The sequence below is a fragment of the Diplodia corticola genome (genome assembly GCF_001883845.1).
Source record: "Diplodia corticola strain CBS 112549 chromosome Unknown scaffold38, whole genome shotgun sequence".
NCBI lineage: Eukaryota > Fungi > Ascomycota > Dothideomycetes > Botryosphaeriales > Botryosphaeriaceae > Diplodia > Diplodia corticola.
This window is the reverse complement of record NW_017971517.1, coordinates 271,190-297,710: the sequence shown is the minus strand read 5'-3', so window position 1 is coordinate 297,710 and position 26,521 is coordinate 271,190. Positions and strand designations below refer to the sequence as shown.

Here is a 26,521-nt window from a genome sequence, read left to right as displayed (position 1 = left end):
ACCGTGCCGCCATCGCGTGCTCTTGATTCATCCAAATGCCAATTCCATTTCTATCGATGAACGTCTCTAATGCCGGGGTCTTCGTAGATCGCCAGCTGCCTGTGACCCCTGCGCAGCATGTATTCGATCGCACCGAAGTCTCGCTTTTCGAGGCCAAGGTTCCTTTCAAACTCCTGTCTGGGCTGTGTCAGTGCATTGCACATTTGGAAACAACGGCAACCTCCTTCTTTAGGTGTCGAATAGGGTCCACAGAGACACACGCATCGACTGACCTTGCAAATTGCTCAAAATGCTTCCTCGTCTCCTGTGCCCAGCCAAGAGTCAACAGCGTCATCCATGCGGCCGCCTTGATGGAGGCTTACCTACCTGGGGCTTCGTGCGGGCGACCCTCAGGCACTGCCGATAGAGAGACAGGACGTCTCTCTGCAGGCCTGAATATCTCGGCATTCGTTGGCGCTGCGATGGCTTTGCCACAAGAGAAGGTTGTAGAGGGACGCGGCGATGATGTTTCAGCGAATGCGAGACGACGTCAAGCCCGGCGATCGGGCCCGACGGTCCCGAGACGAGCTAGGTAGAACGTGGGGAAAGCTCTCACCACTACTCACCACTACTCTCAACCCTCTCTCGTCGGCAGAAAATCCATCTCCATCCACCCATCATCTGCTACCTCGCTTCCACGGCTTCCGAATAAACAAGCCCGTGCCGGCGTCTCACCCTGGACGATGATCCAGTAGAAGAAAGGAAAATCTGCATGCAAAAGCAGGCCATGGCTCGAGAGAATCGTAGGTGACTTTATTTCAAGAAATAATTATTTACAAAAACAGAGCGAACCTGCGCACGTGCGACAATCCAATGGGATAGTCGAGCTGAGCAACTGCTTTTTTGACTTCAGCCCGAACTGACCGTGGCTGACTCGGCCTCTCTTGCCCGTCGTTCTTTTTTTTTTTTATTCCAGCCGTGGAAGGTGGCCAACGCTCTAGCGCGTCGGAGTCGTGAAATGGTCGTGGTGCTCGTATGGCGGGGTGTATACGCCTACCCGACGTATGGTGCAACGTTTCCGCAGTCATCATCGATATCGTAAATGAGAGAGCTAGACTGGTAATGATCGTAACCGTAGGCCAAAAGTTCGACTCTGCGGTTGTACGTCGACCACGGGCCATCACAGGCCAAGAAGCGGTCGCGAACAGCGTCCGAAACAGTGCAACCGTAGCCGGAACTGGCGCCTGTATCGGAGCCGTCATCGCTGATGGCAAGCTTGCCAGAATCTTGAGAGGCTGAATCGCAAGCCAACGGGCAAGAAGTCCCGATTTGCCCGTCAGATGAAGAGCTAGGCGTATCAAGTGGCTGCGAGTTGACAGAAGCTGCCGGCATGTCAGAAGGATGTCTCGGCTCGGGCACGGGGAGCTAGGCCTCACTACTGTCGTCCAAGGCAGAGAAAGCTCCAGTCGGGTGGCCTTCTGCATCATGGCCGGTCACTTCGTACTCGTTGCTGAGTGCCGACCAACGAACAGCGGCAGGGCCCTGCTGAGAGCTATCTTCCGTTGCGACGGGCCGATGGACGTCTGAGTCCAAGAATTGATGGCTTTCCTCGGCTTTCTGCTGGCAGCATTTTGCGCAGGGTTCAGACGGATCCTCCGGGGCGTCAGAGGCAGTCGGGGCTGAAGGGCTGTGGATTGGGCAAGCCATGGTGGGAGATGGAGGGTTGAGAGCCGGCGGGGGGGCTCAAAGCTGCCAGCGATGATGGACTGGCGCCACCAGGTGAGTCAACCGCGTAAAAGAAGAAGATGGGAAGAGGACCGAGCAGCGCATGGGATCCGAGACAGACAGGTGGACGGAAGCTTGTTGTAGCTCGACAATCTGGCTGGGCGGCTTTATAGCTTTCTCGGGGGAGACGAAGGGCCGTACAGGGCTGACGAGAGAGGCGCTGGTAAGCCGTGCGTCGCACAAGCTGCAATGCAAATGGCCGAAGCGTGTGGGCCAAGCCACGGGGTACAGCAGGCGGTGCAGACAGCCCGGAGAGACGGAATCGAAGGAAGTGACGTGCTCAAAGGTGCAGAAGGAGCGTCAAGAAGAACGAAGCGCGGATGGAGGGTCGAGTGTGAAGCGGACTGTGCAGGTTAAAAGGTGCCTGGCCTGGCCACGCAATGGAAGCCACGCGATCAACGGGCAAGCCAGACATGGCCCGCATGCTGGCTGCCTGTAGCAAGGCGGTTGCCTTGTTGCGCCGACTTGATGGCGTTTGGAGCTGTCGACCGTGACCGTGCGGCGGACAGGGTGGTGAGCGGGAGGGCCAGGTCATGGAAGTCAGCCAGCCGGACGGCGTGCATGGCTCCCGGGGCCGTGGTGTGCAGCGGAGCGGTGCTGAGCATGGGCGCGCGTGCAAGGACCGAGAGCGCCGTGGCCCTGAAGATCGCGCGGGCTGTGGCTACAAGAGTGCAAGCGCGGGGTGAGACTGCGCCCTGCGCCTCCCCCCTCTGCGCAGCCGGGGTCGAATTTTTATCTTGGCGCGCTGCGCGGAGACGTCGGCCAGCGTTGACCGTCCTGTATGTTGCTCCAGGCGCAGCATGCGCAGCTGCACGAAAAAAAAAAAAAAAACAGCCCCGGCAGCTTCTGCCGGCCCCGTCATGACGAACGCCCCAGCATCCATTGGCCGGGAGGGCAAAGAGAAAGAAGCGATCGTCAGGCGATAGACTGCGCACCTTTCGCAGGACTCAGGACCTTGCGTTAGTGCTTATTGTGATGACTTTCGTTCGAGCACAGACAAGAGGAGCCTGCAAGATGCGTGTGGCCCAGCAGCAAGAGCCGGGCGGGATTGCGGCTCTGCAATGACATCTGACGCTGGAAGCAATGAAAACGGCATCGTGCATTTTGGTGATTGGTCGTCGTGTCTTGCTGTGCGAGACTCGTTCAAGCCATGGCAAAAGCACGTTGCCCGCACGGTTCCTGAGACACAAGGCAACGGTGCTCAACCATGTAGCATTAGTGCTGCTGCACGCCGTGGGTGTGGAGAGGTCATGCCATGCCCCCCTTGCGAAAGTGGTAGGCTTCCAGAAGGCTTCGAGGCAGCAGCATCGTGCCGAGACCCACCGATCGCCACGGCCGCTGTCAACGTGGTGACGCGCTCCTCCCTTCAAGGTTTCGCGCAGCGCGCCCAATCGAGCGGCGCAGCGCTCTCTGCCTCACAGGCGCTGAGATGCAATCTCCATAAGCGCGGGATGATCGAACGATGGGGGGCATCGCTGTCCGAATCGGGTGCTTAATCATGAACTCTTTGCTCCAAACGTTCAGCCTTGCGCTGCGCGCCGACCAACCCACGCCGGCGACGCCCTCGCATCTAGCAGGACAATCAGTACCGTGACAAAACAATTCTGGCGATTGGGGCGTCGCCAGCCCACGCCGTTATCATCAGCGGCGGCGTTGCCCAACGCTGTGGAACCCGGGGCCAGGAGGCGCGCCATCTCAGCCTTGCAATCGCACGCAGCCGCAGCGGGGCATTTGCGTTCTTTTTCTTTTGCCTCTGAAACCCGAGCCCACGGAGCGGATACGGGGGCCGGCGGCAGGCAGGCTGACCAGGACGGCAAACCCATGCAGCCCAGCGGCCCCGCTGACGGCCACCTGGCCAAGTGCGGAGATGCAAGACCAGGGGCGCGTGGGGAACTGCTGCTAATTTCGCCAGGTCGGACATGTCGAGGACGCATGGGAGGATGTTGGCGGCGGCGGTGAAGCCCGCTGCCTCTTGAAACACGGCACAACCCCACACCCACGAACCGAACAGGTGCGCGCCTCATCAGCTGCCCATTAGCTTGGGCGGGAGCGTCCGAGCGAGCTGAGCGCTGCCGTGACCCGGTTGGCACTAGACTTCAGCCAAGCCCATCTCTCACGCACACATGGCCGGAGGGGCCGACACCTGCACGCTCAAAACGAGACCTGGCGAGGAGAAGGCGAAGCTTTTATTGCGACGGCTGTGCTCTGCAGAGCATGCGCTGCGGGGATATTCTTTCTTTCTTTTTTTCTTTTTCCAATCCAGAGAACGCCAGCCGTTCGAGCAGCAGCTGTGGCTGTTTTATGTACCAGCTCAAATAGAAAAGGCCAAGTCCGAGAACGTGACACAAGGCGGCGCGTCTAGGCCTGGCCGTCGACGCCGAGAGCCTGCCTGCGCTGCTTCACCGCATTCGCGAGCTCCGCGAGCACCTGCTCAGTGTCCTCCCAACCAATGCAGGCGTCGGTGATGGAGACGCCGTACTTGAGACCAGCACGGCCCTCTTTGGGAACCTTCTGGCTACCTAAAGTGGAAAATGTCAGCGTCCATGCAAGAGTGAGTTATGCTGTCAAACGTACCCTCGTGGATGTTGCTCTCGATCATGACGCCCATGATGGCCTCTTCGCCCGCAGCAATCTGCTCGGCCAGGGCGTGCGCGACCTTGGGCTGATTCTTGTGGTTCTTCTCCGAGTTGCCGTGGCTGCAGTCGACCATGACGCGCGGGTTGGTGTTCTTCTCCAGCAGCTTCTGCTTCGCCTCTTGGATGCTCTTTGCATCGTAGTTGGTGCCTTTTGTGCCGCCGCGCAGAATGACAAAGCAGTCCTCGTTGCCGACGGTTCCGACAATGGCCACGACGCCAGGCTTGGTGACGGACAGGAAGTGGTGGGGGTGCTTTACGGCGCCGATCGCATCAATGGAAACGCCGAGGGTGCCGTCGGTGCCGTTCTTGAAGCCGACAGGGAAGGACAAGCCAGAGGCAAGCTCGCGGTGCAGCTGGCTTTCGGTCGTCCTCGCGCCCACAGCGCCCACACTCAGCAAATCAGCCAGGAACTGCGGTGAGATTGTATCCAGCATCTCGCTCGCAATAGGCATGCCGCGCTCGGTCAGGTCGACGAAGAGCTGACGCGATATCCTGAGGCCCTTGTTGATCTGGAAAGAGTTGTCGATGTCGGGGTCGTTGATCAGGCCCTTCCAGCCCACGGTGGTGCGGGGCTTCTCGAGGTAGGAGCGCATGACGATGAGCAGTTCGTCCCGGTACTGCTCCTTCAGCTTGAGCAGGCGGTCGCAGTATTCGAGGGCCATCTGGGGGTCGTGGATGGAGCAAGGGCCAATGACGACGAGCAGCCGCTTCTTCTCGTCGCGGCCCTGGACGATCTCGACGGCTTCATTGCGGCCGGCAAGCACCGTGTCCTTTGACTTCTGCGTCTGCTTGATCTCGTGCTGGAGCAGGTCGGGCGGCGTCAGCGGATTGTAGCCGCGGATGCGCCAGTCCTCGGAGTTGTTCTTGTCGCCGACATTCTTGTTTTCTATGTAGAACTGGCGGCGCAGCGCGGTCAGTTGCAGCGCTGGAGCAGAGACGCTGGAGACGTACCTGGCTCGCCATTGTGAGGTATCTCGAGGGGGAAGCACGGCTGGGAGAAGAGAAGCTGGGGAGTCCAAAGCCGTCGGTCGTGTGCGAGTGCGACGACTCACAATGGATGGGATGAGTAACACTTGGAAATGGACGCACGGGCGCTCTGGCGCTCTGGGTGTCTGGCTGCTCCGTGGCTCCTAAAGGTCGGCCCAGCCCGCACATCCTTGCACATCCCTGCACGCCCGCTCCCACTCCGAACGCGCGCATTACACGCCAACGACCGCCCACTCGCTCGCTGGGTACTTCGGTTGTTGCGCCGCATTGCATCATGTCTCCGCACCGCCCCGGCCACATTGACTGCATCGCGACGAAAGAGTGACGGTCGCCTCGACTTACGTCACTTCCGCCATGATATCAACGCCCAACACCCGCGCACGCTTCGCTGAAGCAGCTGCGCACTAATCTTCTCGGCATCACGGGCGCACTGCAAGAAACAGCACCATGTCGCTATCTCTCGACTCCTTCGGCGCCATCCCCACGTCATACGCAACCTGCTCCATTGGCTGCAGCCCGGAGCACACGCTGCCAAAGAAGCTTGATGCCATCTCCGCCGCCGGGTTTCAAGCCATTGAGCTTTCCATGCCCGATGTTCTCGACTTCGCCAAGCTGTACCTGAAGAAAGACGTTGGCCCGAAAGACTGGGATGACCTCTGCACCACGGCAAAGGTCATCAAGGCACAGACCGATGCAAAGAACCTCAAGGTCTTGATGCTGCAACCTTTCTCAAACTTTGAAGGCTGGCCCGAAGGCTCTCCAGAGCGCAAGGACGCCTTTGAGAGAGTCAGAGGCTGGGTCGGGATCATGGAGGCGTGCGGCTGCGATATGCTGCAGGTACGTCACTGACGCGCCGACCTGAAGAGAACCGACAAGCATGTGCTGACCGTGTCAGGTCGGGTCCTCTGACACCCCAGAGGATAAGATTGGCCTTGACCGCGACCGCTTCGTGGCCGACCTTCGTGAGCTCGCCGACATACTGGCCGAAAAGAACTTCCGCGTCGCCTACGAGAACTGGTGTTGGTCGACCCACGCTCCGGATTGGAAAGATGTGTGGGACATCGTCGAGAAGGTTGACAAGCCCAACGTCGGCCTGTGCCTCGACACCTTCCAGACCGCAGGTGGGGAATGGGCAGACCCGACCACCCAATCTGGACTGCTGGAGGGAACATCCAAGGACGACTTGGAGAAGAGGTTCCACAAGAGCTTGGACGAGCTAGCCAAGACTGTACCAAAGGACAAGATTTATCTCTTGCAGATCTCAGACGCCTACAAGCCAAAGCAGCCCTTCAGCAACCAATTAGATGCATCGGGCACTCGTCCGCGAGGTCGTTGGAGCCATGATTTCAGGCCACTTCCATTCGATGGTGGTTATCTTCCTGTTTCCGATGTGGCCAAGGCAGTCTTGAGGACAGGATTTAGGAGCTGGTTCTCCTACGAGGTGTTTGATGGTGGCCCGGACGGCAAGGGACGGAACTACGACCTGCACGAGTATTCGAAAGGAGCCATGGAATCGCACAAGAAACTACTCCAGGCGTGCGTTGAGTGAGATGCTTCCTATCAACCGAGGGAGTGACCGCGTAATCAGTACTCGAGAACGCGTAAATTATACCAACTTACGTTGGTAACATATTCGTCATGGAAAATGACGCTACGGAAGACCAATGTGTGATTGCTCTATGACTGCCTCTGGGGCTATGCGATGGATGTTGTATCATTTACTCTGCCTGTGTCTTGACCCCATCATCAAAGGATGGACTCAATGGCATAAAAGGTCTGAGAAGCCGTTGCTGTGCATAAACTAGGGGTACCCAGCAGGTTGCTGACACGAAGGGATCAACCGATGTCATTCGAATCTTAGCAATTTGGCTATTCGAGAACAAATACTCCGTGGGCCATGAGTGGACGGAACTCGAAGCACTCAAGCACGTCGTTACAGTGACTTAGGAACACGATCCGACAGAATGCTCAATTGTTTCCTCGAGCGATCAAAAGGCCGAGAAACCGTGAAGAGTAAGGGAGAGCCCGGCCCCTTAGCTATGACGCCACGCTCAAAAATGAAGAAAAGGAGCCCACATCGCAGTTGAGAGCCACTGACCGCCAGGAAAATGAACTTGCAGCAAGCAACCCCGCAGAAAGAGGTTCGTGGTATGAACAAAACGCCGAGAACTCATGCAAAGAAAAAAAAAAAGAAAGAGGGGGTGGTGCCCCCCCTGCTGTCGCCAACCCGCAGTACATTACTGTCATGAATCATCAAGAAGAAGGGAAAGAGATCCCCAGGCCAGCGTGGCCATCATGGTCTATCATTCTGTTTGCAAGTTCGTTTTGTGCAGTGAAGAAAGACCTCCAAAGAAAAACCAAAAAGAAGCAATGAAAGTGAGTATGGTACCGGAATCAATAATACGCATTACTGCCACCAGCAGTAATCCCATCCGAACTGACCGAAACGCCTCGCTCATAGCCATAAGCAGAGACGCCAGGATTAGATCCGCTTCGAGCACGGATGAAGGCATTAGTGTTTGCCGACGACGACGGCTGCTGCTGCTGCTGCTGCTGCTGCTGCTGCTGCTGTTGCTGTTGCTGTTGCTGCTGTTGAAGCTGTACAAACGCGCCAGGAGGAGCGCCAACGTTGCGGTTGCTCCTCCGACGGCCAAGTGTAGGCTGTGGGTTCGGCATTTGCGGAGGAATGGACTGCTGAGAGAGGGAAGCCGCACTGGACGACCCAAGAGACTGCGCACTGCTGACGCTGTACTGGCTCCGGACACTTCCGGTGGCCGAAGCATTGCTGCTCTGGCCAGGAGTCGTCTGCCTTCGTCCAGCAGCAAAAGGGTTGGTGCCGCCTCCTTGGAGAGCTTGCTGCCTACTGATCACGAGCTCGCGAGCTCGGCTAAGACGCTCCTCTTCAGTGAGTCTAGAGCGCTGAGACCCGTTTGAACCAACACTGGAGGTCGAGGCGTTCGACTGATGCATGACGGCAGCGTTGTTTGCTCTCAAAGTTCGCGTAGAGGCTTGATTCGATAGGCGTTGCTGCGAAGGCTGAGATCGAAGGTTGACACGCGAGTTTTGTTGCCTGACATGTGGGGCCTGAGCGTTGCCATCTCTCACGCTGGTCTGGGAAGGCTGCTGGCGAAGGCCCCGTTGCGAATTCCGGGGACGTAGAGTAGCAGTGGATGACTGATCTCGGAGACGTTGGACAGACTGCCTTGGCCTTATGGGACTCAACGGTACAAATGGATTCCAGGGGTTGCGATTTTGCTGCGCCTGGAAGCGAGCGGCGAAGTTGAGCCCGGGAGAAATGGGACCTTGGTACGTGCCAGAGTTGCGCCTACTGTTAGAAGATGGTGTGCGGGTGTTTGCACGGTCAGCTACATCGCTTTGTTGCCCCGCCCAATTCTGAGGTCCCGAGCCTTGATTGGATTCCGTCCCGTCTGGAAAATCGGTGGCGATCGTGACGCTGCTCGCCCCTGAGGCGGATGGAGTACGGCGCGAAGCATTGCCATTCACATCGCTGCTGGAACCAGATGTCTGGCTCGTTGATCCCTGGCTTCTTTCCGATCGCGGAGACATTGGCGCGGATGACCCACTCACTGAATTCAAATTAATGGGAGTCCGAAGCCTGGCAGGCCCATTCGCCGGTGGCGAGAATGGAGGCAAAGGACCGTTGGACAGAGGGGAGAATTGGGGATGGGGAGCAAGGGGCGAAGGAGCAGCACGATTCCGATTCGAAGTTCGAGGGCGAGTAACGGGAGTAGCAGCTCTCAACTGTTCCAAGTGATCTAGGAAGGCGTCGGGGCGTTGAAGATTGAGATCCCGCAGCTCCGCCATATGTTGAGCGAAAGCCCAGCTAATCCTTGGATCGTATTCCTGCCGTTCCGTCCTGAGACGAGGCCGGTGACGAGCACCAGGTGCTGCAGTGTCGTCCGAGTTGTCGTCAGTGTCATTTTCCCCGGAATTTCCTGCAGAAAAATTGCTACTAGGAGGCCGTGAGCCGGTCGAAGCAACGCTGTTGCGTAGTCGCATCCTTGAACCGCGTGGCCGCACCGCAGGCGATCTCATGCTGGCGTCTCCATCTCGATCAATCTCAGAATCGTCATCATCCGCCTCTCCGTCCTCGTAGTTGGTGCTGGAAACAGCCGATAGCACCGAGCTACGTCGGCGTAGGCCTCGGGAGCCGTCAAGAACTCGGGAATTGCCCGTGCGGGAAGGCGGACGGATCGCGCCGGTAGGTCTATCTGCAGTAGGAGTCAGAGAACCACCGAAGTTAGATCGTTCAACGGAATTCGCAATCGGCTCCCACCCAACGGTCGTCCTTCCTCCATCGCTATCATCGTCTTCTTCCATTGTCTCTTCATCACCTTCGTGCCCAAGCGGGGACCAACCGTCCTCGTACAACAAAGCCTGCGTATCTTCCTCAAGATCTTGATCAACGTCGACATCCTCGGGTGCTGAAGAAGACGGTGCCACTGGACGTCTGCGGAAATTCGGTTGGAACTGGGGCCGGTATAGATGATGCTGCATGCGCCTTCTTCCCGGAGCTATAGGACCTTCGTCGTTGTCATCTTCATCATCCTCTGCCTGATGGGAAGCGCCGGAAGACGATTCTGATTCCACAACACGCCGTGTGCGGCGACCTCGCATGTTAGATGGCGGTGTTGGAGTCTCGCCGTCGGTCGACCGCGTGCTCTGAGACGCAGTCTCTGGTTCCCCATCGTCAATGAAGTCGTTCATGGAAGAGTCTCCGTCTTCCTCGTCTTCATCTTCTTCCTCGATGTTGCCCATCTCGGTGTCCTCGGTCAAAATCTCGGAAACAATGCTGGCACTGTATGAGCGCCGCCTACTTCCAGCCGCACTGTGAGCGGCGGGGCGGCGGCGCGCCGGGCCCAGACCGAAAGGTTGCTGCGGACGGGCAAGCGCCTCGTTCGCGAGCCATCTCCTGACGGCATAAGAGTGGTCGTCATCGAACTGGTCCTGCCAGTCTTCCAATTCGTCGCCGTAGCCGTCAAGATCAAGGTCAGCCTCGTTGTCTTCAAGCTCAAGGTCTCCGTCCAGATCCTCGCTGGACATGTCATGTTCCGAGGTTTCGTCCATGTCGCTGAAGCCGCCGAAACTGTTCCCCCAGGCCAATGTGCCGTTGTCATCGAACTGGAGGCCGCACTGAGCACACTCCCCATCCTCGAGCTCCCACGCACACATAGGGCAGCGGTCGACCCCGTCTTCCTCGTCGCGGATAGCGCGCAACCCTCCTTCAGGACGCACGCGGAAGCAGCCTTTGAAGAGGCCGCCGGTGCGCGCGTCGTCGTTGGTCTTATCCTGAAGCACGATGTCGGCTTCCTCCTTCTGCCACTGTTTGTGGAGCTCTTGGGTCTCGCCAGCAGGATGAAGCTCGGCGCGGTTTATGAAGATTTGGGTCATGTCGCGAATCAAATAGGCGGGAGCAGGTGGCTGGACCACCATGGCCCTGCAATCCGGGCATGTCTTGCGAGACCTGTTGTTGACGAACCACGTGCAGAGGCACTGTGCGGAAGGTCAGCAATGTGTGAAGACAAGGTGAGAGCGGGCTATGACTGACGCTGTAGCAGTAGGTGTGGCCGCACGAGATGACATAAGGCTCGTAGAGAAGCCTGTCGCAGATCTTGCAGGTCACGAGAGAGCGGAGACTATCGAGGTCGGACCTGAAGACTTTGAGCAGCTGGGCGGACAGGTTAGCGGAGGGCAAAGCTGGAATGCAGCAAGCGGAGGCCGTACCTCTTCGTTCTTGTCGGGCCTGGGCTGTTCGGCGGGCTTCTTGAGCTGCTTAGCCTTCAGGCTATCTTTGCTGGAGGTCCGCGGAGCTCGGTCATCGTCTGCGAGCTTGGACGGCGGCCTCGCGGGCGCGGTGCCTTTCGCATGCTTCGCAGCATGCTGGGCACCGGGTTTGTGGGGCGCCATGTCGTGCGGCGAGCGGGAGGCGGACGGGGCAGAGGTGACGGCGGCAGTGGACGCAGAGTCATTAGGCGTCTTCTGACGCGTGGTGCGCGACGGGGCGGGGAAGTGGTCGTTTGGATCCATGCGGGCGTATCATGGAGCTGGGAGCGTCGGGGTGGCGCCAGCGAGGAAAAGTCTGCCTGGCTGCCCAACGAGGCCGGCAGCAGCGGCGGCAGCTAGCGGCGAGAAGGGAATGCTTGGGGCGCAGCTGTGAAGCTGTCGCGGGAGATGGCGCAAGGCAGGCACTCGGTAGGCAGCTCGCGCCAACTGACGAGAGCGAGCCTAGCGCGCCTCGAGCCAAGCCCGTCTCCGCTTCTCCCTCTGCTCTCTGCCCTCGCCCTGCCTGCCGCTTCACCACCACGCTCGCTGTCTGCCAGTCCGCAGCACCAGCAGACGCGCTCCGCCGCAAGTCTCCAGCCACGCCGGCGCTACGAGCCCGCGCCGCGCGCGTCGATACCCAGCCGCCGCCGAGCCACTGACGGCCCTACCAGCCCGGCTCGTAGCCTCACTCCCGGCGCCCTCCCGCTTCCGCGCCCTTTCAGTCGTTTGTTCCTTATCTTATCGCCCTCGACGAAGCACCGCTGAGGCGTCGCAAGCCTGACCGGTGAATGACTCCCAGTACGTCATGGCTTTCCATTCGATTGCGCCGTCCCGTTGTTTCGCCCGCCTGCATCTTGCTACGTCGCTGTCGTATCTATCGGAAAAGAGCTTGGGCACATGCGTCCGCACCAATCTTGTCCCCAGCCACAAGGCCGCTGCTCGCAGGGCTTCCCGTCCAGTTCCTACTCAAGCTTATGCACGCGGGCTAGTTTCGTCTCCAACAACATCGTGTCCTTTCAAAAGAGTCGATTCATTACGTGACCATGAGCGATGTCTAGTGTTTGGATGCAGTAGGTGTGCGACCCGGGCGAACAACCATCATCCGAACCAACTCCTGAGAACTCCAAAGCGCCAAAAAAGAAACAGAAAACACTTTCAAAGCGGCTGCGAAAGCCGAAAGTCCCGCAGCCCTGCCCGGTGCAACAAAACCTGTCAAGTTGCCCCTAAGCGACCACATTTTATCCCGAATGCGCAAATATCCCGAAAGGCTGCGTGACTCGTAAAACCATGAGCTGCTCCGCTGTAACCCGACCGCCATGAAGAAGCCAAACGCTACAAGTCCTGGCCGCTTATTCGACACGAGTACGTTTGAGCGATGGCGCCTCGTCTGCACCGACGACGCAGTCGGGGAGGTCGACCTCCTCGATGTAACCCATCCGCACCTCTTCGTCTGGCACTATCTCGTTCTGCATGTGCTGAAGGAAGGCAATCTGCTCCGCCAGGAATTTCTTGAAGTCCTTGGTGGCAAACTTCTTGCTGGCACGGCTCTTCTCGCGCACTTCCTTGAGCTGTGCACGCACACGCTCCTCGACCATGGCGAGACGGTACTCGGCGAACTCGGAGTAGAGTGCTGAGAGGTTAGAAATGGGCCGAACAGTGGTGAGGACCGAGTCGTCACGCGCGAATGGCGAGCGAGGACGGAACGAAGTCACCGCAGTGATGCGCTCCTGCGCACCAAGAGCACGAAGCGCCTGGTGCGTGATGTAGCGACCCTGCAAGATGGCGGCGCATCCCTGTCGCAAGTGTCAGTATACCTCGGTGCAATGCAGTGGTGCTTTGGGTTGGCTTACCATGGTCGGTCCGCGGACCTTCATCACATCGCCATGGCCAGTCCTCAAGGCAGTCTCGCCACCAACCATGTTGGTGCAGTCGCTGAGCATCAGGACGCATACAAAGGGGTAGCTGTCGGTGTGCCAGCCAACGACCGGCTTGTCATCCTCCCAGGGGCAGCCAGCGATGCCCTCGTCCGCGTCGTAGTACTCCTTCTGCTTGTTGATGACTGCAAGCTCCTCCTTGGTCTCCTTCTCGGACTTGACCGAGAAGTTGACATGTGCGACCTCGGTGTCCATGACGGGGACGAGGTCAACGCCGGCAACCTTGGAGATGGCGGCGAGTGTGTCGGGGTGGTTCCAGGCATCCCAGGTGAAGGGGGCGTATCTGAAACTCGAATCAGTAACTGCACGTTCGAGGTCCAGGAGATATACTGACTTGGGGGCGTAGCCTCTGAGCTGGCAAGCGGCGATGTTGCTGCTGTACTTGCAGTGCTCCAGGACCTCAGGCTTGAATATTTCTCTCCTCATTTCATGGACGGCCTCCTCGGTGAAGAGCTGGAAGGGCTGGGAGACAGCGATGGGCGAGACACCGCGGTCCTTGGAGTAGCCGATGTCCTCCATGGACCAGATTTGCTCGGGCTCCTTGTAGCCCAAGTGTTTTGAAGGGTTGAACTCGATGCCAGAGGTCTTCTTCCCAGCAACCGCATCCTGAATGATGGGCTTGAAGGAAGGACGCGGCAGGGTCGTGGGACGCTGAGTAGCAACGGTTGCCATGTTGGAGCTAAAAGAGTCAGCCTTGGCGCTGCGATAAGGGGTGGACAGCGAGTCGATCAACACGGATGGAAGGAGAAGCGGAGGAGGTGCAAAAGAGATATCGAATGCTACGCTGTTGGGATGCCTACATTAAGAGTTGGGAGTGATGGAAGGACAAGAGCCTGGTGGCCGATGTGGTGGAGGTGATTCACGTGTGGAGGGAACAAGAGCCAAGACGGATGATCTTGATGGAAGAAGCAAGGAAGCTGTGATGGGCGATGGTGCTCAAGAAGAGACTTTGGCAAGACAATGGGTTTAAAGTCGATGCTGATGGGGGTGGATATGGGGACGGCAGACGACTCGGTGTCTTTATATCTCTGAGAAGGCCCTTCTCATGAAGCGCCAGATTGGGACGAGCATCGACCCCGGATGATACGAAACTGGACAAGACACGGATTCTGGCAAGCGGTCCACCGACGCGACTCAGCGGGCGCCCTGCCAGTGGCCATTGATGGGCGCTTTCCCGGACAGGAGCACTATCTTCGCAAGCGAAATGTGGAGCGGTTATCGTAAACGCCCGTTCTATCGCGGTGCTGCCACGGCGGACGGGCATGCGCATTATCTCGAGATGGCTTATCGCGGCCATCGGACCGTCTTGTCGCAGCCATTGGGCACGATGATGACTATAGCTTCCGTGGTGCGGGTTTCCTGAGTGCGCTGGTACCGAGCGTCTGGCCCGGCGGACGATCTCCCTGCGAGGGAATTGACTTCTGTTCCAGGAAGGCCGACGTCGCCGCCCTCGCCGCCCTCGCGCCGTCGCAGCCCTCGCAGCCGTCGCCGCCCTCGCAGGTCGCGACCAGGCCCTAGCGACCGCGGCCGCCATCACGCACGTCAGGTCCAGGTGCAGCGCCGGCAGCGTGGTCACGTTAGTCACGGAAACGCGGCAACACGGCGCGCGGCACCGCCTGCACCGCCTGGTCGCGGCGGACGAAGCAGCGCGTGGCCTGGCCGGAGGGGAAGGGCAGGCGGGCGGTGCGGACGGATCATCATGATGTGGCCGCACTGCGCAAAAAGTGGAGGTGCGTCAGGGAGGTGTGGAGGGCTAGGACCGTGACGGCATGGAAGACCGTTGGAAGCAGCGGCGAGGCTGGGACGAGCGCTGGGCGGGATTCGCATGCCAAAACCGGGAACGCGTGGATTGCCATGCAAACGGCGGTGCTGGCTTCCCCGGCGGCCCAACGCGGACGAGATGGCGGCTGCGAACGGGTGGCATTATTCCTACTAGCATGCAGCTCATGCTGCCACGACCGTCAAGCGTCGGCCTTGTCTCCCTGCGTGCTCCCGGCGTGTTATCGGTGACGTTCGTGCTGAGGCGTGCTGAGGCGTGCTGAGGCGTGCCGGCCGCTGCTGACGCGCCATGGCACTGTGTACGTAGTATCCGTAGAGAGCGAGGGCTGGCTCTGCCTCGCTGCTTCCCTGCTGGCCCGGCGTCTTGGCTCGCTACGCCGTTGGCACGCGGATCTGTGATGATGATGAGATGCATCCAGCCGCCGGGACAGCGATCAATCTGGCGGCCTGCACATGCACCCTGCGTCGGTAGCTTCAATACGCGCTGACACACGCGCATTACGGGCTCGCAGCCCGGCTGATCGCCGGTCCATCGCACCCCCATCGCCGCACCTCGTCCCCATGGCGCCGCCCTCTCGCGCCCAACCCCGCACACCCACCAGCTCCCGCACGCGTCCCAATGGCTGCTGACGGCAAGCCGGAGAACCCCTGGACCGACAGCGCCGCCTCGACGTTCGACGGGTAAGCGTTCCCTCCCCCGGACCACCTGCCCCGGCCCGGCCCTCGCTGCGCCACCGCCTGGATCTGACACGTCGCGCAGCAAGCAGTACAGTCAGTACTTTGATCCGTGCCAGGAGGCCGCTTCCAGGAGCTTGCGCTGTCTCCACCGCAACGGTGGTGACAGAGAAATGTGCTCGGACTACTTCCAGTACGCTTTTCCCGCAAGACCGAGAGCGCCCGTCTCTGCCAACGACTGCTGACCCCGGCTTTGCTAGGGCATACCGCGACTGCAAGAAGCAGTGGGTACGTTGCTGACTCTGCCTTCTACATTCCTGCGCCGCCCTCGAGCTGACACACGCCTTCCTGGCCGCAGATGGAAGCACGCAAGGAGGCCAAGCGGAAGGAGAGCAAATCGTTCTGGTGAAGCACTCGGTGCCGGCGGTGTAAACTATTGTAATATCACGGGAAATTCAGCATCTGCAGGGTACATTGCGCGCAATTGCGAGTCTGGCCGGTCATCTAGCGCTCTGGGGGGGCAAGTGGCGGGCACGCGGGATAGCACGTGTGACAAAGAGGCGTTTTACGTAGCCGGGGCCGGAGTGGCGAAACGAAACACGGTTGCGGGAATGGCACAGTAGATAGCATGCGGAAAAGGGTTGACGTTGGAACAAAGTAGGAGGTGGCCCGAAGAGGCATGCGTGCTCCACCACGAGCGGACTAGGTCGCATTGACGCGATTTTCTCGTGGCCAACTCGCCTAACCGCATCGCCGCTCTCGCCAAGCCCATCCCCTCCACCTCGGCCGTTGCCTGTGAGCGCCCGCCATCCAGGACCGGGAGCCCAGTCTGCGCCCACGTAGCGCCCACGAGCCTTTCGCTTTTGGCGCACGCCCCCGGGCCGCCGCACCCCGCCCGCAATGGCCTCCCTCAGCGTGGCCGCCATCAACGACAAGGTCCATTTCTCCGGCTCCAACATCAAGCAGGCCCTCAAGGAGTGCGAGAAGAAGCTCCAGAAGCGGCCCAAGGACCCCTACCTGCTCTACTGGAAGGCTGCCGTCTACCTCAAATTCGGCCGTGATGACGACGCTTTCGCCCAGCTGGCCCGCCTGTGCGAGTCCGCCCCCGCCATCACTGACCCGAACCTGCTGAGGGCCGTCTACTTCCGCCTGGGCGAGCGCCCCAGCACCGCCGACCAGCGCAAGGCCCTCTGGCAGAATGCCTTCAAGGCCACCAACGACGGCAACGTGCTAGTCACGTGGTTCGAGAGCGCCGCCTCTATGGATGATTGGCAGAACGCTCAAGTGGTCAGAATCAGCATGCAGGGTCTCGTCTGATGACCGCTTTGCTGACTTTTCGCATGCAGGCCATGGTCACGCTCAAGAACAAGTTCCCCAAGGACGAGCAGTACGTATTCGCGCTTCCTGCTGTCCAACAGCTGGCGGGCGATGCCTTGGCCGGCAAGGACGACCGAAACGCCCGATTCATGCGCATGTTTGCTTCCAAGGCGCTTTCAGTCGCCGTCGCGAAAGGCATGAAGGCCGAGAAGACGGTCGACGCCGTGACCACCCGCCGCGAGCTCCGCCTCGTACTCCAGATCTACCGGAAGCAGGGCATGCTGAAGGAAATCTTGGAAATCCTCGACCATCCCATCGTCGGCATTTTCTCGCCTCTGGTGGTTTGCGACCTTTCTTTCGTTCGCACCAAGCTAGAGGTCCTGGAAGAGGCTTCCATGTGGCAAGACCTGTGGGATTTCTGCGTTGCTGCTCTGAAGCAAACCCACACCCCCGACGAAGCTGCCAAGACATCGTACTCTCTCTGGCCTTACGACTACGCGCCGTGGAGAGCACTTCACCTTTCACACCGCGAGTTGACGCGCCAAGCGTAAGTCTGCTGCGTTCTTATCAATTACTTCGTCGCCCCCGCGGCGCTGACCTGAGTCAGGGCTTCGGATTCTGGGCTTGTGGATGATCTGAACAAACTGCTCGAAGAAATCCACGACAGATACACTGACGACAACCTTCGCGTTCGTCTGCTGCCGCAAGCATCAATAACTTCCGAGGGTGACGAGGAGCTGCTCAAGAGCTGCACTGCCTATGTCATGGTCTTTGCCAAGGAGCAGTGTTGCTTCGAGGACATTTCGCCTTATATCCAGAGGCTCGACAATGATCATCAGTCGAAATTCCTGGATTGGTGCTTCAGCTTGGCGGACGATCAGGACAAGACGATCCAAGACGGAGCCCCGAAGCAACAGGCGCAAGCCCTCCGGACAAAAGCGAACGTTTTGAAGCTGGAGTATCAACTGACGTTGTCTGAGGATCAGAAAGCTGCTAAAGGTCAGCTGGAGGATTTTGTGATCAAGGCCCTCGATGTTCACCAACTGGCCAAGTGCAAGGATGTCACGACTTGTGAAGATGCTTGTGCGCTTGCCACGATGGCCTTGGTCAAGCTCTTCTACCTCGAGTCATCCTTGGACTATTTGGTCCAGGCTGAGATTGTTATGAAGGAATTGCTATCTCACTCTCCAGAAAGCCGTAAAGCTGCACTTCTCCAAGCCCGTCTCGCAGCTTTTCTGGGAAACTTCAGCGAGGCCATGAAAGCCTGGTCTAGTCTAAAGGTTAAGGAGATACTGATGGAAACACTCAGCCACCACATGTTCACCCGGATGGCCATCACTCATCCGTTCTACTATCGCTCAGAGCAGAAAGGTCGAGCCAACACCGACCCTCTGACGCAGCTTGATAGGATCCTGCAGACGTCCGATAAGATCCTACATACTCTCCAGGCTTTCCTTGGCGCTGAGATCGATGCTTTGCAGTACGATCGGCTGCTGGAAATCCAAGAGCTGAAGAACAACCTGTCCAAGAGTCTAAGCAGGAAAGTCACTGTTATCGAAAGACGCAGAACACTTCGCATCAGAGGCGAGCCTGTCGATGACATGTACTGCGAAATACTAGGTACGTCTTTAGAGATGCCGCACCTCGTCAGGATTTCAAGGGTAATAACGGTATCGCAGATGACGACCTCGACGGCCTTGTCGACAACCGTGACCTGAAGCGCATGTGGAACTACGAGCACTCGGCGACGCCGCGCTTCGAGCACCTCCTCTCCACTGGCCCACCACCGGGCCGGTACTGGCTTGTGCTGCACCTGCTCATCGACGACACGTGTACCGTCATCTCGTCGTCCGCCTCGTCGTCGAGCCCCGACAGCAACCACGCTCGCCGCATCAACATCACCGACACGGACATCGAGAAGATCGCCAACAATCCGTCCAGCTCGGACCTGGCGGAGCTCACCCCCGCAGAGAAGGCCCTCATCCCCGGCTGGGTCAAGCTGCGCGCCCTCGCCAGCAAGGTCCTGACCGGCACCGACATCGGCGAGGCCCCGGCCGCCGTCGCCGACTTGCAGGCCTGGGTGTCCGGCCTCGTCCACGGAAACAACGACACGGCGGAAGACGTGCTGGCGGCGCTCTCACTGCAGCAGAGCAGCGAGGCCGGTCTCCCCCTCCTGCCGCTGCAGCGCGACATCCAAACCCTCTTCCTCGTCGCGGAGCTCCTGCAGGCCGCCGCCCGCCTGTGCGACGCGGCGTCGCGCCTCGTCAAGACCAAGGCGCCGCCGCCGCCCCCGCCAAAGTGGTCGCAGGCCATCCCCGCCAAGGAGCTCGCGGCGCTCAGGACGGCCGTCGCCGACGCCTTCGCCAGCGCCGTCCGCCGCCCCGCCCTCGACTGGACGAACAGGCTGGCCGACGACGCCGGCGTCGAGAGGCTCGCGGAAGCGGCGACGAGGGGCCGCACCGGCGAGGCCGTCGCTGCGCGCGTCTTGGCGGCGGCGGAGGAGGACGGCGAGAAAAAGAAGAAGGGGTGGGCGACGGACGTGGCGGGCTTGCTCGTGCAGGGGGCGTTGGATGCGATGGATGGGGTGTTGAAGGTTAAGTTGGCGTAGGGCTTTGTTGGGAGGAATTTGGTTGAGCAGGTGGAATGCTGCTTGCTGCCCGCCGGCGCCGCCGCCGCCGCCGTGGTGGTGGTGGTGGTCATACGGCGATGCTGGATGACAGGCATGAGCAGCGGGAGTTGGGAAGGGTGCGTAGAATTTTTTTTTTTTTGTAGAAGCCCTCTATGAGCCAAGCTGGAAGCAGATGCATGAGGAAAAGCAAATGATCGGAATCGACCAAGAGGAAACAAGCGAGACCAACTGCTTTAGTATGCAGATTCAGCAGATTTAGGCTAGACCTTACAGCGCGATACCTGTCTTCCACGAGAAGTTCTAACAGGCGCAGAGATCGAAAAAATAATAATCATCCGCAGGCAAATGTGACCTAAAATATATATGTGAAGACTTGTGGATATTGGCTTCTACTCCCTTTAAGGCCTCTCATAAAACAAGTTCAAGAAGGTTAGAACCATTTGTTATTTATTTTGAGGGGCCGGTTGTAAGATCAACTAGCAATTAGAAGAGTTGAAGAGAAGGGACTAATATTACAATGCCACGCATTTTCGTTCTTTCATCCAATGATTCACGCAACTATACGAAAAAAACGAGAAAGTCGGATTACAAGAAAGACGAACTCTCGAACTCCTGGGTGTCCTGTGGCCCGGTTCTCTGCCGGAGGAATGCTTGGTAATGAGGCCAAGGTGGCAGACCCATGAGCTCAGGTGTAACCATCATCAAACCTTGGAAAGTCCGGATCCACAAGAGCAAACACCCGAAACAAACGGTGCCGAAGATAACGGGGTCAGGGTAATAACAGTAGATTGTGCAATTCTTGTGATTGTGTTTCTCCCTTCCCTGCACAGAATGAGGTTCTGAACGAGCGTAAGAAATAGTAGTGGTTGTATATCCGGCCGGTCCAGGGCAGAACAAAAGTGTAAAAAGAAAAAAAAAAGAAACGCCTGCAATGCAACGCTATGTGTATATGCCCGCGCGCCCCAGCAAATGGTATAATGATGCAGCAAAAGGATCAAAAGCAGACCCTGAATCCTCCACTCGTTTTCTCCTTCCTTTTCCTCCTTCACCACGGCGACTCGGCCCTCCACGTGTCCGCAAGTCGCAGATCACCAATCTATGCCGCGCCAGTGGAACTCGCCGTCAATGTTTTTCCACGCGCCTTGCTCGATGGCCTGCTCCCAGCCCATCATCACGGCCAGGAGCCTGCACCCGGTCGCGCTCAGCGTGCACATGACCGAGTCCGCCTTGGCCACCACAGCCAGGTCGAGGAGGTAGGCGCGGCCGACGAGCTCGCGCATCTTCAGCGCCGCCTCGTTCGGCTCGTCGCTCCGGTGGTCGCCCGCGGCGCCGGCGTTGTTCGCGTTGGAGCGGCCGAGCGACCAGAAGACGTCGCGGAAGAAGCCACCCTCCCAGCCCGAGACCTCGTCGATGTAGCGGTTCTTGTTCTTGGCGCCCGACGCCTCCAGCGTCTTCTTGCTGGCCAGCACGATGCGATCCTGCGCACGCGCGACGCCCGCCATCTCCGAGGCCGTGTAGACGTCCGGGTCGTCGGATGCCAGCACGGCTTGGGACGAAGTCACGGCCAGGAGATCCGGTTGATCCTCTTGGCTCACGGCGGCGGCCGGAGTGTGCATGGACTCTGCCGGACCGTTGCGAGCATCGCGTCCGACCTTGGCGCCGTCGGTCCTGTTCCCAGGCAGGGACGGGCCGTAGTGCTCGGCGATGAGGTATTGCACGCCTTGCATGAAGCGGTCCAAAGGGATATAATCCTTGGAATACTGGTACTCGAAGGGATGGCGGTCTCCACGGCGCACGTGCAGCCCGATGTTGACGCCGCCCTTTTCGATGACAGGCTCGTAGAGGGTGCGGGTCCGCTCCAGAACGTAGTTGGCGTCCTCGTCGTGCAGGCGGAAGAGAGCCTCGTAGCCGTCCCGAAGCATGCCGAAAATCTTGTGCTGTCGCTGAACCTGCATCTTGCGGGGATCCTCGTACTCTTCGACAAAACCGTGGCCGAAAGTGGTGGAGATGGTGGCGGCCGAGACCATCAAGTGCTTGGCCTGGTGGGGGCAGGGAACAACCTGGCTTGTCATTGGCGGTAGGCAGGACGGGGTCGGAGGAGGCTTAAAATAGCTCGCGTAGCTCCCGTAGGGCCTGCATAAGATCAGTGACATGAATCGCAACCAACGTTAGCGCATGCTGGCGTACCATCTCGTATCGTCAATGAAGAAGGCCCTGCCCTCCAGACGAGCAAGCCCATACGCCATCCACATGGCCATCAGGGTCTTTCCCAGACCGGCGTCGGAAGTCTCCATGACGAAGGTCATGCTGGTCTCGCAGATGTCCATTTTCTCGCCGCCGTACACGTTGCCCGCTCCCATGAGACTATCATCCAAGCCCACCGCAGACACCATCTTCGCACTTTCCTTGGGGTCTGGGAGCAGGCCCTGCTCGACGGCGTGGTGGACGTCGATATAGGTGGGGTCGACGTAGTAGTAGCCCCTGTGGTGGGAGCCTTTGCCGTGGATCGAAGCGGCGACTTCCTTGGCCTGGTCGCACAAGTCCCTGTACTGGGCTGGAACGAGCGGGAAGGGCGAGTCTGCGGGGATGGAAACGGTCCATCTGGTCCTGCCCTTCTGGTCCGTCATGGCCACGACCGACGGCTCGTCCGGCAGCAGGCTGTCACCGACCATCTCGTACTCGGAGCCGTCCGGGGCCTGGTAGGAGATGCCGTGAGGGCCGCCGGACAAGTGCCACCAATGACGCGCGCCGAGCCATCCCAAGAAGACGACGCCGCAGAAGACGACGAGGAGCTTGCGGAGCAGGCGCGAACAGCTGGGAACCGATCTCCCCCAGTCCTTTGGGTGGGCGGGCGGCAGGCCCGGCGAGGGCGGGGGCGAGCGCGAGAACAGCAGCGGGTCGCGCAGAGGGTCGGCGCGGGCTGAGCGGGGGGTCCGCGGGGTCAAGAGGCCGGTCGGCGGGAGGGCAGAGGAGCCCGGCGAGTTGATGGAGAGGTGGTGGTTCTTTCGGGCGTGCATTCTGGGCGAGTGGGGAGAGGGGATAAGCATGACGGACGCCAGCGTGAGTCTCTCTGGGCCGGACAGAGGAAGGCGGGACCAAAAATGCGGATTGGTTGCAGTTGGAGAGCGGGTGCGGAGCTAATGCGCGCTGACCGGCAGGGCGGGCTGGCAAAGGGAGGGACGAAGAGAGCGGCAGCACCTGGCTGGGGCGGAAGCTGAGGACGCTGAGACAGTCAGTGACACGCGTGCATGGAGGCGTCCGGACAGCGTGGAGCAGCGGGGAGCAGCGGGGAGCAGCGGGGAGCAGCGGGGAGCAGCGCAGGGCAGGGAGGGCAAAGGAGCGTCAGGCCGAGGGAGGGAGCATGGCGTGCAGGTATGTAGGTAGTAGAGCAGGTGGTGGCGCTGCGCCCGGACCGCCGCTCGCGTAGGGGCTGTTACATGCAGCCGCCGCCCTCGCCTGCGCTGCCGCGGTGAAACCAGCCCAAGACGGCCGCACACGCAACCCGCGTCACACGTCTGTTGCAGCCGACCCCGCCCTCGCGAGCTCTCCATTGTTAAAAGCTACACAGGCCGCCTCCACGCCTCCACGCCTCCCCTCCGCGCCACGCCCCTCCGCGCCCTGCCCCGTCGTGAAACGCGTGTATAACAGCCCTAAGAATGAAATGCGACAGTGCCCGTCCAATCGGACGGCGACCAGGGTATCTAGGCGACAGAAAGCAAAAAAGACCAGATGCGCCGCATGAACGTCGACGCCGACCCCAAATCCACACCAACCCCTCCTCACGACGTCCCCCGGCCCTCGAGTGCCATCCTGGCGATGCTCGTCCTCCGCGCGTGCCCCGGTCGCTGTCCCGGCTCGCCCTGCTCCGATATCATGTTGTCCAGCATCCTGGTAATGTCCTCCACCTCCCGCGACCTCTTTTCTGACCGCGGCGACAGCAGTGCAATCGGGCTGGCTGCCGACTGCCGCGTCAGGTACGACGACCCCGTGCTCCCCCTGCTCCGATGCCCGGGCGTGCGAGGCCCCAGCGACGCTCGCCGGTCCATCGATGCTTGACGCTCGATCGACGTGTCGATGGTGAGATCCGCCACGTCCCGCTTCCTCGCCGCCGACCGCAGTGCCGTCAGCATTCGATCCTTGTCGTCCAGCCGCGCCCTGAGGTCCGCAATCTCGTCGTCCTTCTCCTTCATCAGCGCCTCCACCCCGCCCTCCTCGGCCGAGTGCACTGACGCCGCCAGCGCCATCGACACGCGCGAGTGGCTGGATCTCCGCGCTTGGAGGAGCCGCTTCTCCAGCGTGGCGATGTAGCGGTTCTTGTCCTCGAGATCCGCTTGAAGAGCCCGAACCCGCGCGCTTTCGGTCGCTGTGCCGTCACCGTTTTCTCCAATCGAATCGTCTTCCTCCGAAGTATGGTCTGACGGCAGCCCTGGCGTCTGAGGTGTGTATGGAGGGAATGGCGTCGTCCCGGGCCCTCCTGATGACATTCTGTTGAAGTGCGGCACCTCCAGCGTTGCTGTCGAGGTTCGGGCCGACACCGTGTGAGGTTCACTATTACTCATGATCGAGTTGCGGTATTGGAAGCCCATGGATGAAAACGACCGGCCCGAGTTGACGCCGATTGACTTGGAGCTGAGAATGAGCCGGTTGAGGTGCTCGATGCGCTCCTTCAGGGCCGTGCGCGCAAGCTGCATTTCCAACATCTGCTCTTCGTGCCTTGCCGCGGCTTCGGCTTCCCGCGCTCTCTCCTCCTCCATATCGACATCTTTGACAACCGGGACCTCCTCTTTCGTCTTGGTGTCCAGTTGCTTGCGGAGCTCCTGGATTTCCATGCGGTATCGGTCCAGAAGAGCACGACTGCCGGCATCGCCTCCGCCAGGAGCTGCCTCTTCCGCCTTCTTCGCATGACTTACGATGTTGTTCTTCGCACGAGACGCGAATTTCAGAGTGTTCAGGGTTTCGTTGACATGCGTCGCGATGGAGGCGGCAGTTCCGGTGGACCCAATCGATATCGTGCACAGGATGCTGACAAGTGAGCCTCCAGACAAGGCTGGTTGTAGCAAGCGCGTCAGTTTGCTGTCACGGTAAGGCAAGTGTTTGTCCTTGTCTGCTCCCTTCTTCTCCTTTGCCTCGGACAGGCGTGCAATCACGGTACCAAGAGTAAGCAAACTTTTGTTGATGTGAGCACCCTCAGTCCTTCTCTCCTTATCTTCAGCTGCTTTCTCCGATCCAGCCAGATCGATCAAGCTCAAAGTGGAGACACGGACGCCACCGGGAGCAATGGCAGTCCGTTTGGTATCCTGAAGTGCGACGCCGCCAGGCACGCGCTCACGGCTCTCGACGACGATCTGGACAACAGCGTGACTTCGCGAGCTGCGGGCGTTGAACTGAGTTCCCGCAACCCGCCTGTTGTTGTCGCCTCTTGCAATGACGCGAAGCAGCTGAGTTGGGCTTTGGACGATTTCTTCCTTCAGCGGGGTGGCGTATACGCCACGCTTGCTGTCCTCCCTCAGCTTGATCTCTTCTTGCTGGATGGCCTGTGCGCCTGGCCCCGTCGGAGGCGGATCTGATAGGAGATCGTGGATCCTTTCGTTGTAGATTTCCAGGTAGCTGACCCGGAGTAAGAACTCCCGCTTGGGCGTCTCGCGGATGAAGGAGAAAATGTCGGTGATAGCCAGCGGGATCACACCGGGCGACGTTGCTGTTCCCTGCATAGAAAACGTCTTTCCGGTGCCGGTCATTCCGTAGGCGAATACGGTTCCGTGATAACCTTCCATCACCCTACGCACCAATCGTTTTGCTGCTGCATCGTACACCCTGGCGTTGTTGTCCTGGGTCGAAAACACGTTGTCTGCGAGGTGTCAGCCGATCTGTGCCACTCCAAGACCCGAGACGGCGCACGTACCGCTTTGAAAAGTACCACCATCTTTTCCCCTATATTCAATTGTGCCGCGCCGGCCATCGAGATCCCAATCTTGCAGACCTGAATTCTCGTTGGTTGAGGCATTGGGGCGCACTCGGACGCTCACGATGACGTTGCCCTTGACGTCCTTTCCCGAATCATTGTCCGACGAGGGAGACTTGCTGCCCTTGTCGTCGCCGCCCATGTCTTCGATTCCGGTCGAGTAGGAGCCGTTGGCCGACGAGCTCCGGCTCTCCGTGGGCGAGAACTCGGTCAAGGCGCTCGGCGACGTGAGAGGCGATTTGATGGCCAGCGGGCCGCGGCCCTTGACGCTGGGCCGCTTGCGCAAGGCGCCGGCGGGCACGCTCAGCGAGCCGGCCGAGCCTCTGCGGTCGGTGGTGATGCCGTCGGGGGTGGTGGCGGCGGACAGCGGACTCGAGGGGTGGCTCAGGCGGCTGTTCTTGGGCGGCTGCGGGAACGAGCCTATGCTGATCGTCTTGCGCAGCGTCTTGTGCGGCGACGGGCCACCGGCGTGCGCGGCGGGCGGCTGGGCCTGGGGCACGGCGGTGGCGGAATTGGCGTGCTTGCTCTGCGGCCTCATGGGGAGCGACGACGAGGAGGTGCGGGCGGCGGCGGCGGGCGAGGGCGGTGGGCGCGAGAGCGACGAGCTGGAGGCGGTGGAGATGCGGCGCTCCGGGCTGGACGGGCTGGACGGGCCGGAACGGGCAGTTGCAGGGCGCCGCGTTTTGGGGACTGGCAGGGCGGGCAGTGGGCCGGTGGGAGGGTTCATGGGACGCGGCAGCGTGGTGGTTGTGGTGGTGGCCATGGTGGGCGGGTCGGGCTGCTTAGTCGGCGCAATCACAGCGCGCGGCCTGGCGCCGATGTGCGGTGACGGAGGCGGAGCTGGTCAGTTGGCGGTACCCTGGTGGGTTGGCTCTGCGGCCATGGGCGGCGGGCTGTGCTGGCGCGTTGCTGGACGGTTGCTGGATCAACGGGCTGCAAGGGCCATGCGATGCGTTGGAGAAGGCTCGTCCAGGTGGTTTCGGCGTCCGTCTGGTGGAGACGCGCTCTCCTTGAGTGCAGCGAGCAGAGAGGCAGTAGCCCGGACGCGCACAGG

The 26,521-nt window shown here is 59.9% G+C and overlaps 9 protein-coding genes across 9 annotated transcripts; 3 read left to right on the top strand and 6 right to left on the bottom strand.

Annotated features, from left to right (window-relative positions):
• Positions 1–1,032: 1,032 nt before the first annotated feature.
• On the bottom strand, positions 1,033–1,686 carry BKCO1_38000104 (uncharacterized protein; the record flags this gene model as incomplete). The annotated part of the gene is made up of 2 exons (XM_020275205.1): positions 1,033–1,361; positions 1,416–1,686. 2 exons carry the CDS (start codon positions 1,684–1,686, stop codon positions 1,033–1,035), a joined length of 600 nt encoding a protein of 199 aa, XP_020128621.1.
• A 2,436-nt stretch (positions 1,687–4,122) lies between these two features.
• BKCO1_38000103 (phospho-2-dehydro-3-deoxyheptonate aldolase) lies at positions 4,123–5,363 on the bottom strand (the record flags this gene model as incomplete). The annotated part of the gene is made up of 3 exons (XM_020275204.1): positions 4,123–4,283; positions 4,339–5,296; positions 5,352–5,363. 3 exons carry the CDS (start codon positions 5,361–5,363, stop codon positions 4,123–4,125), a joined length of 1,131 nt encoding a protein of 376 aa, XP_020128620.1.
• A 471-nt stretch (positions 5,364–5,834) lies between these two features.
• On the top strand, positions 5,835–6,936 carry BKCO1_38000102 (3-dehydroshikimate dehydratase; the record flags this gene model as incomplete). Its single annotated transcript, XM_020275203.1, has 2 exons — positions 5,835–6,224; positions 6,283–6,936. The coding sequence occupies 2 exons, from the start codon at positions 5,835–5,837 to the stop codon at positions 6,934–6,936; spliced, it is 1,044 nt and encodes a 347-aa protein (XP_020128619.1).
• Positions 6,937–7,781: 845 nt separating this feature from the next.
• Positions 7,782–11,435, bottom strand: BKCO1_38000101 (ring finger domain-containing protein; the record flags this gene model as incomplete). Its single annotated transcript, XM_020275202.1, has 3 exons — positions 7,782–10,901; positions 10,957–11,076; positions 11,133–11,435. 3 exons carry the CDS (start codon positions 11,433–11,435, stop codon positions 7,782–7,784), a joined length of 3,543 nt encoding a protein of 1,180 aa, XP_020128618.1.
• A 1,085-nt stretch (positions 11,436–12,520) lies between these two features.
• BKCO1_38000100 (ubiquitin-conjugating enzyme e2) lies at positions 12,521–13,777 on the bottom strand (the record flags this gene model as incomplete). The annotated part of the gene is made up of 3 exons (XM_020275201.1): positions 12,521–12,964; positions 13,022–13,388; positions 13,440–13,777. The coding sequence occupies 3 exons, from the start codon at positions 13,775–13,777 to the stop codon at positions 12,521–12,523; spliced, it is 1,149 nt and encodes a 382-aa protein (XP_020128617.1).
• A 1,726-nt stretch (positions 13,778–15,503) lies between these two features.
• Positions 15,504–15,968, top strand: BKCO1_3800099 (cytochrome c oxidase-assembly factor cox23; the record flags this gene model as incomplete). Its single annotated transcript, XM_020275314.1, has 4 exons — positions 15,504–15,565; positions 15,645–15,752; positions 15,820–15,847; positions 15,918–15,968. The coding sequence occupies 4 exons, from the start codon at positions 15,504–15,506 to the stop codon at positions 15,966–15,968; spliced, it is 249 nt and encodes an 82-aa protein (XP_020128665.1).
• Positions 15,969–16,459: 491 nt separating this feature from the next.
• On the top strand, positions 16,460–19,484 carry BKCO1_3800098 (cytoskeleton organization protein; the record flags this gene model as incomplete). Its single annotated transcript, XM_020275313.1, has 4 exons — positions 16,460–16,846; positions 16,906–17,423; positions 17,484–18,496; positions 18,556–19,484. The coding sequence occupies 4 exons, from the start codon at positions 16,460–16,462 to the stop codon at positions 19,482–19,484; spliced, it is 2,847 nt and encodes a 948-aa protein (XP_020128669.1).
• Positions 19,485–20,593: 1,109 nt separating this feature from the next.
• Positions 20,594–22,552, bottom strand: BKCO1_3800097 (uncharacterized protein; the record flags this gene model as incomplete). The annotated part of the gene is made up of 2 exons (XM_020275312.1): positions 20,594–21,638; positions 21,693–22,552. The coding sequence occupies 2 exons, from the start codon at positions 22,550–22,552 to the stop codon at positions 20,594–20,596; spliced, it is 1,905 nt and encodes a 634-aa protein (XP_020128663.1).
• A 732-nt stretch (positions 22,553–23,284) lies between these two features.
• On the bottom strand, positions 23,285–26,230 carry BKCO1_3800096 (centromeric protein e; the record flags this gene model as incomplete). Its single annotated transcript, XM_020275311.1, has 2 exons — positions 23,285–25,353; positions 25,408–26,230. 2 exons carry the CDS (start codon positions 26,228–26,230, stop codon positions 23,285–23,287), a joined length of 2,892 nt encoding a protein of 963 aa, XP_020128667.1.
• Between the last annotated feature and the right edge of the window lie 291 nt (positions 26,231–26,521).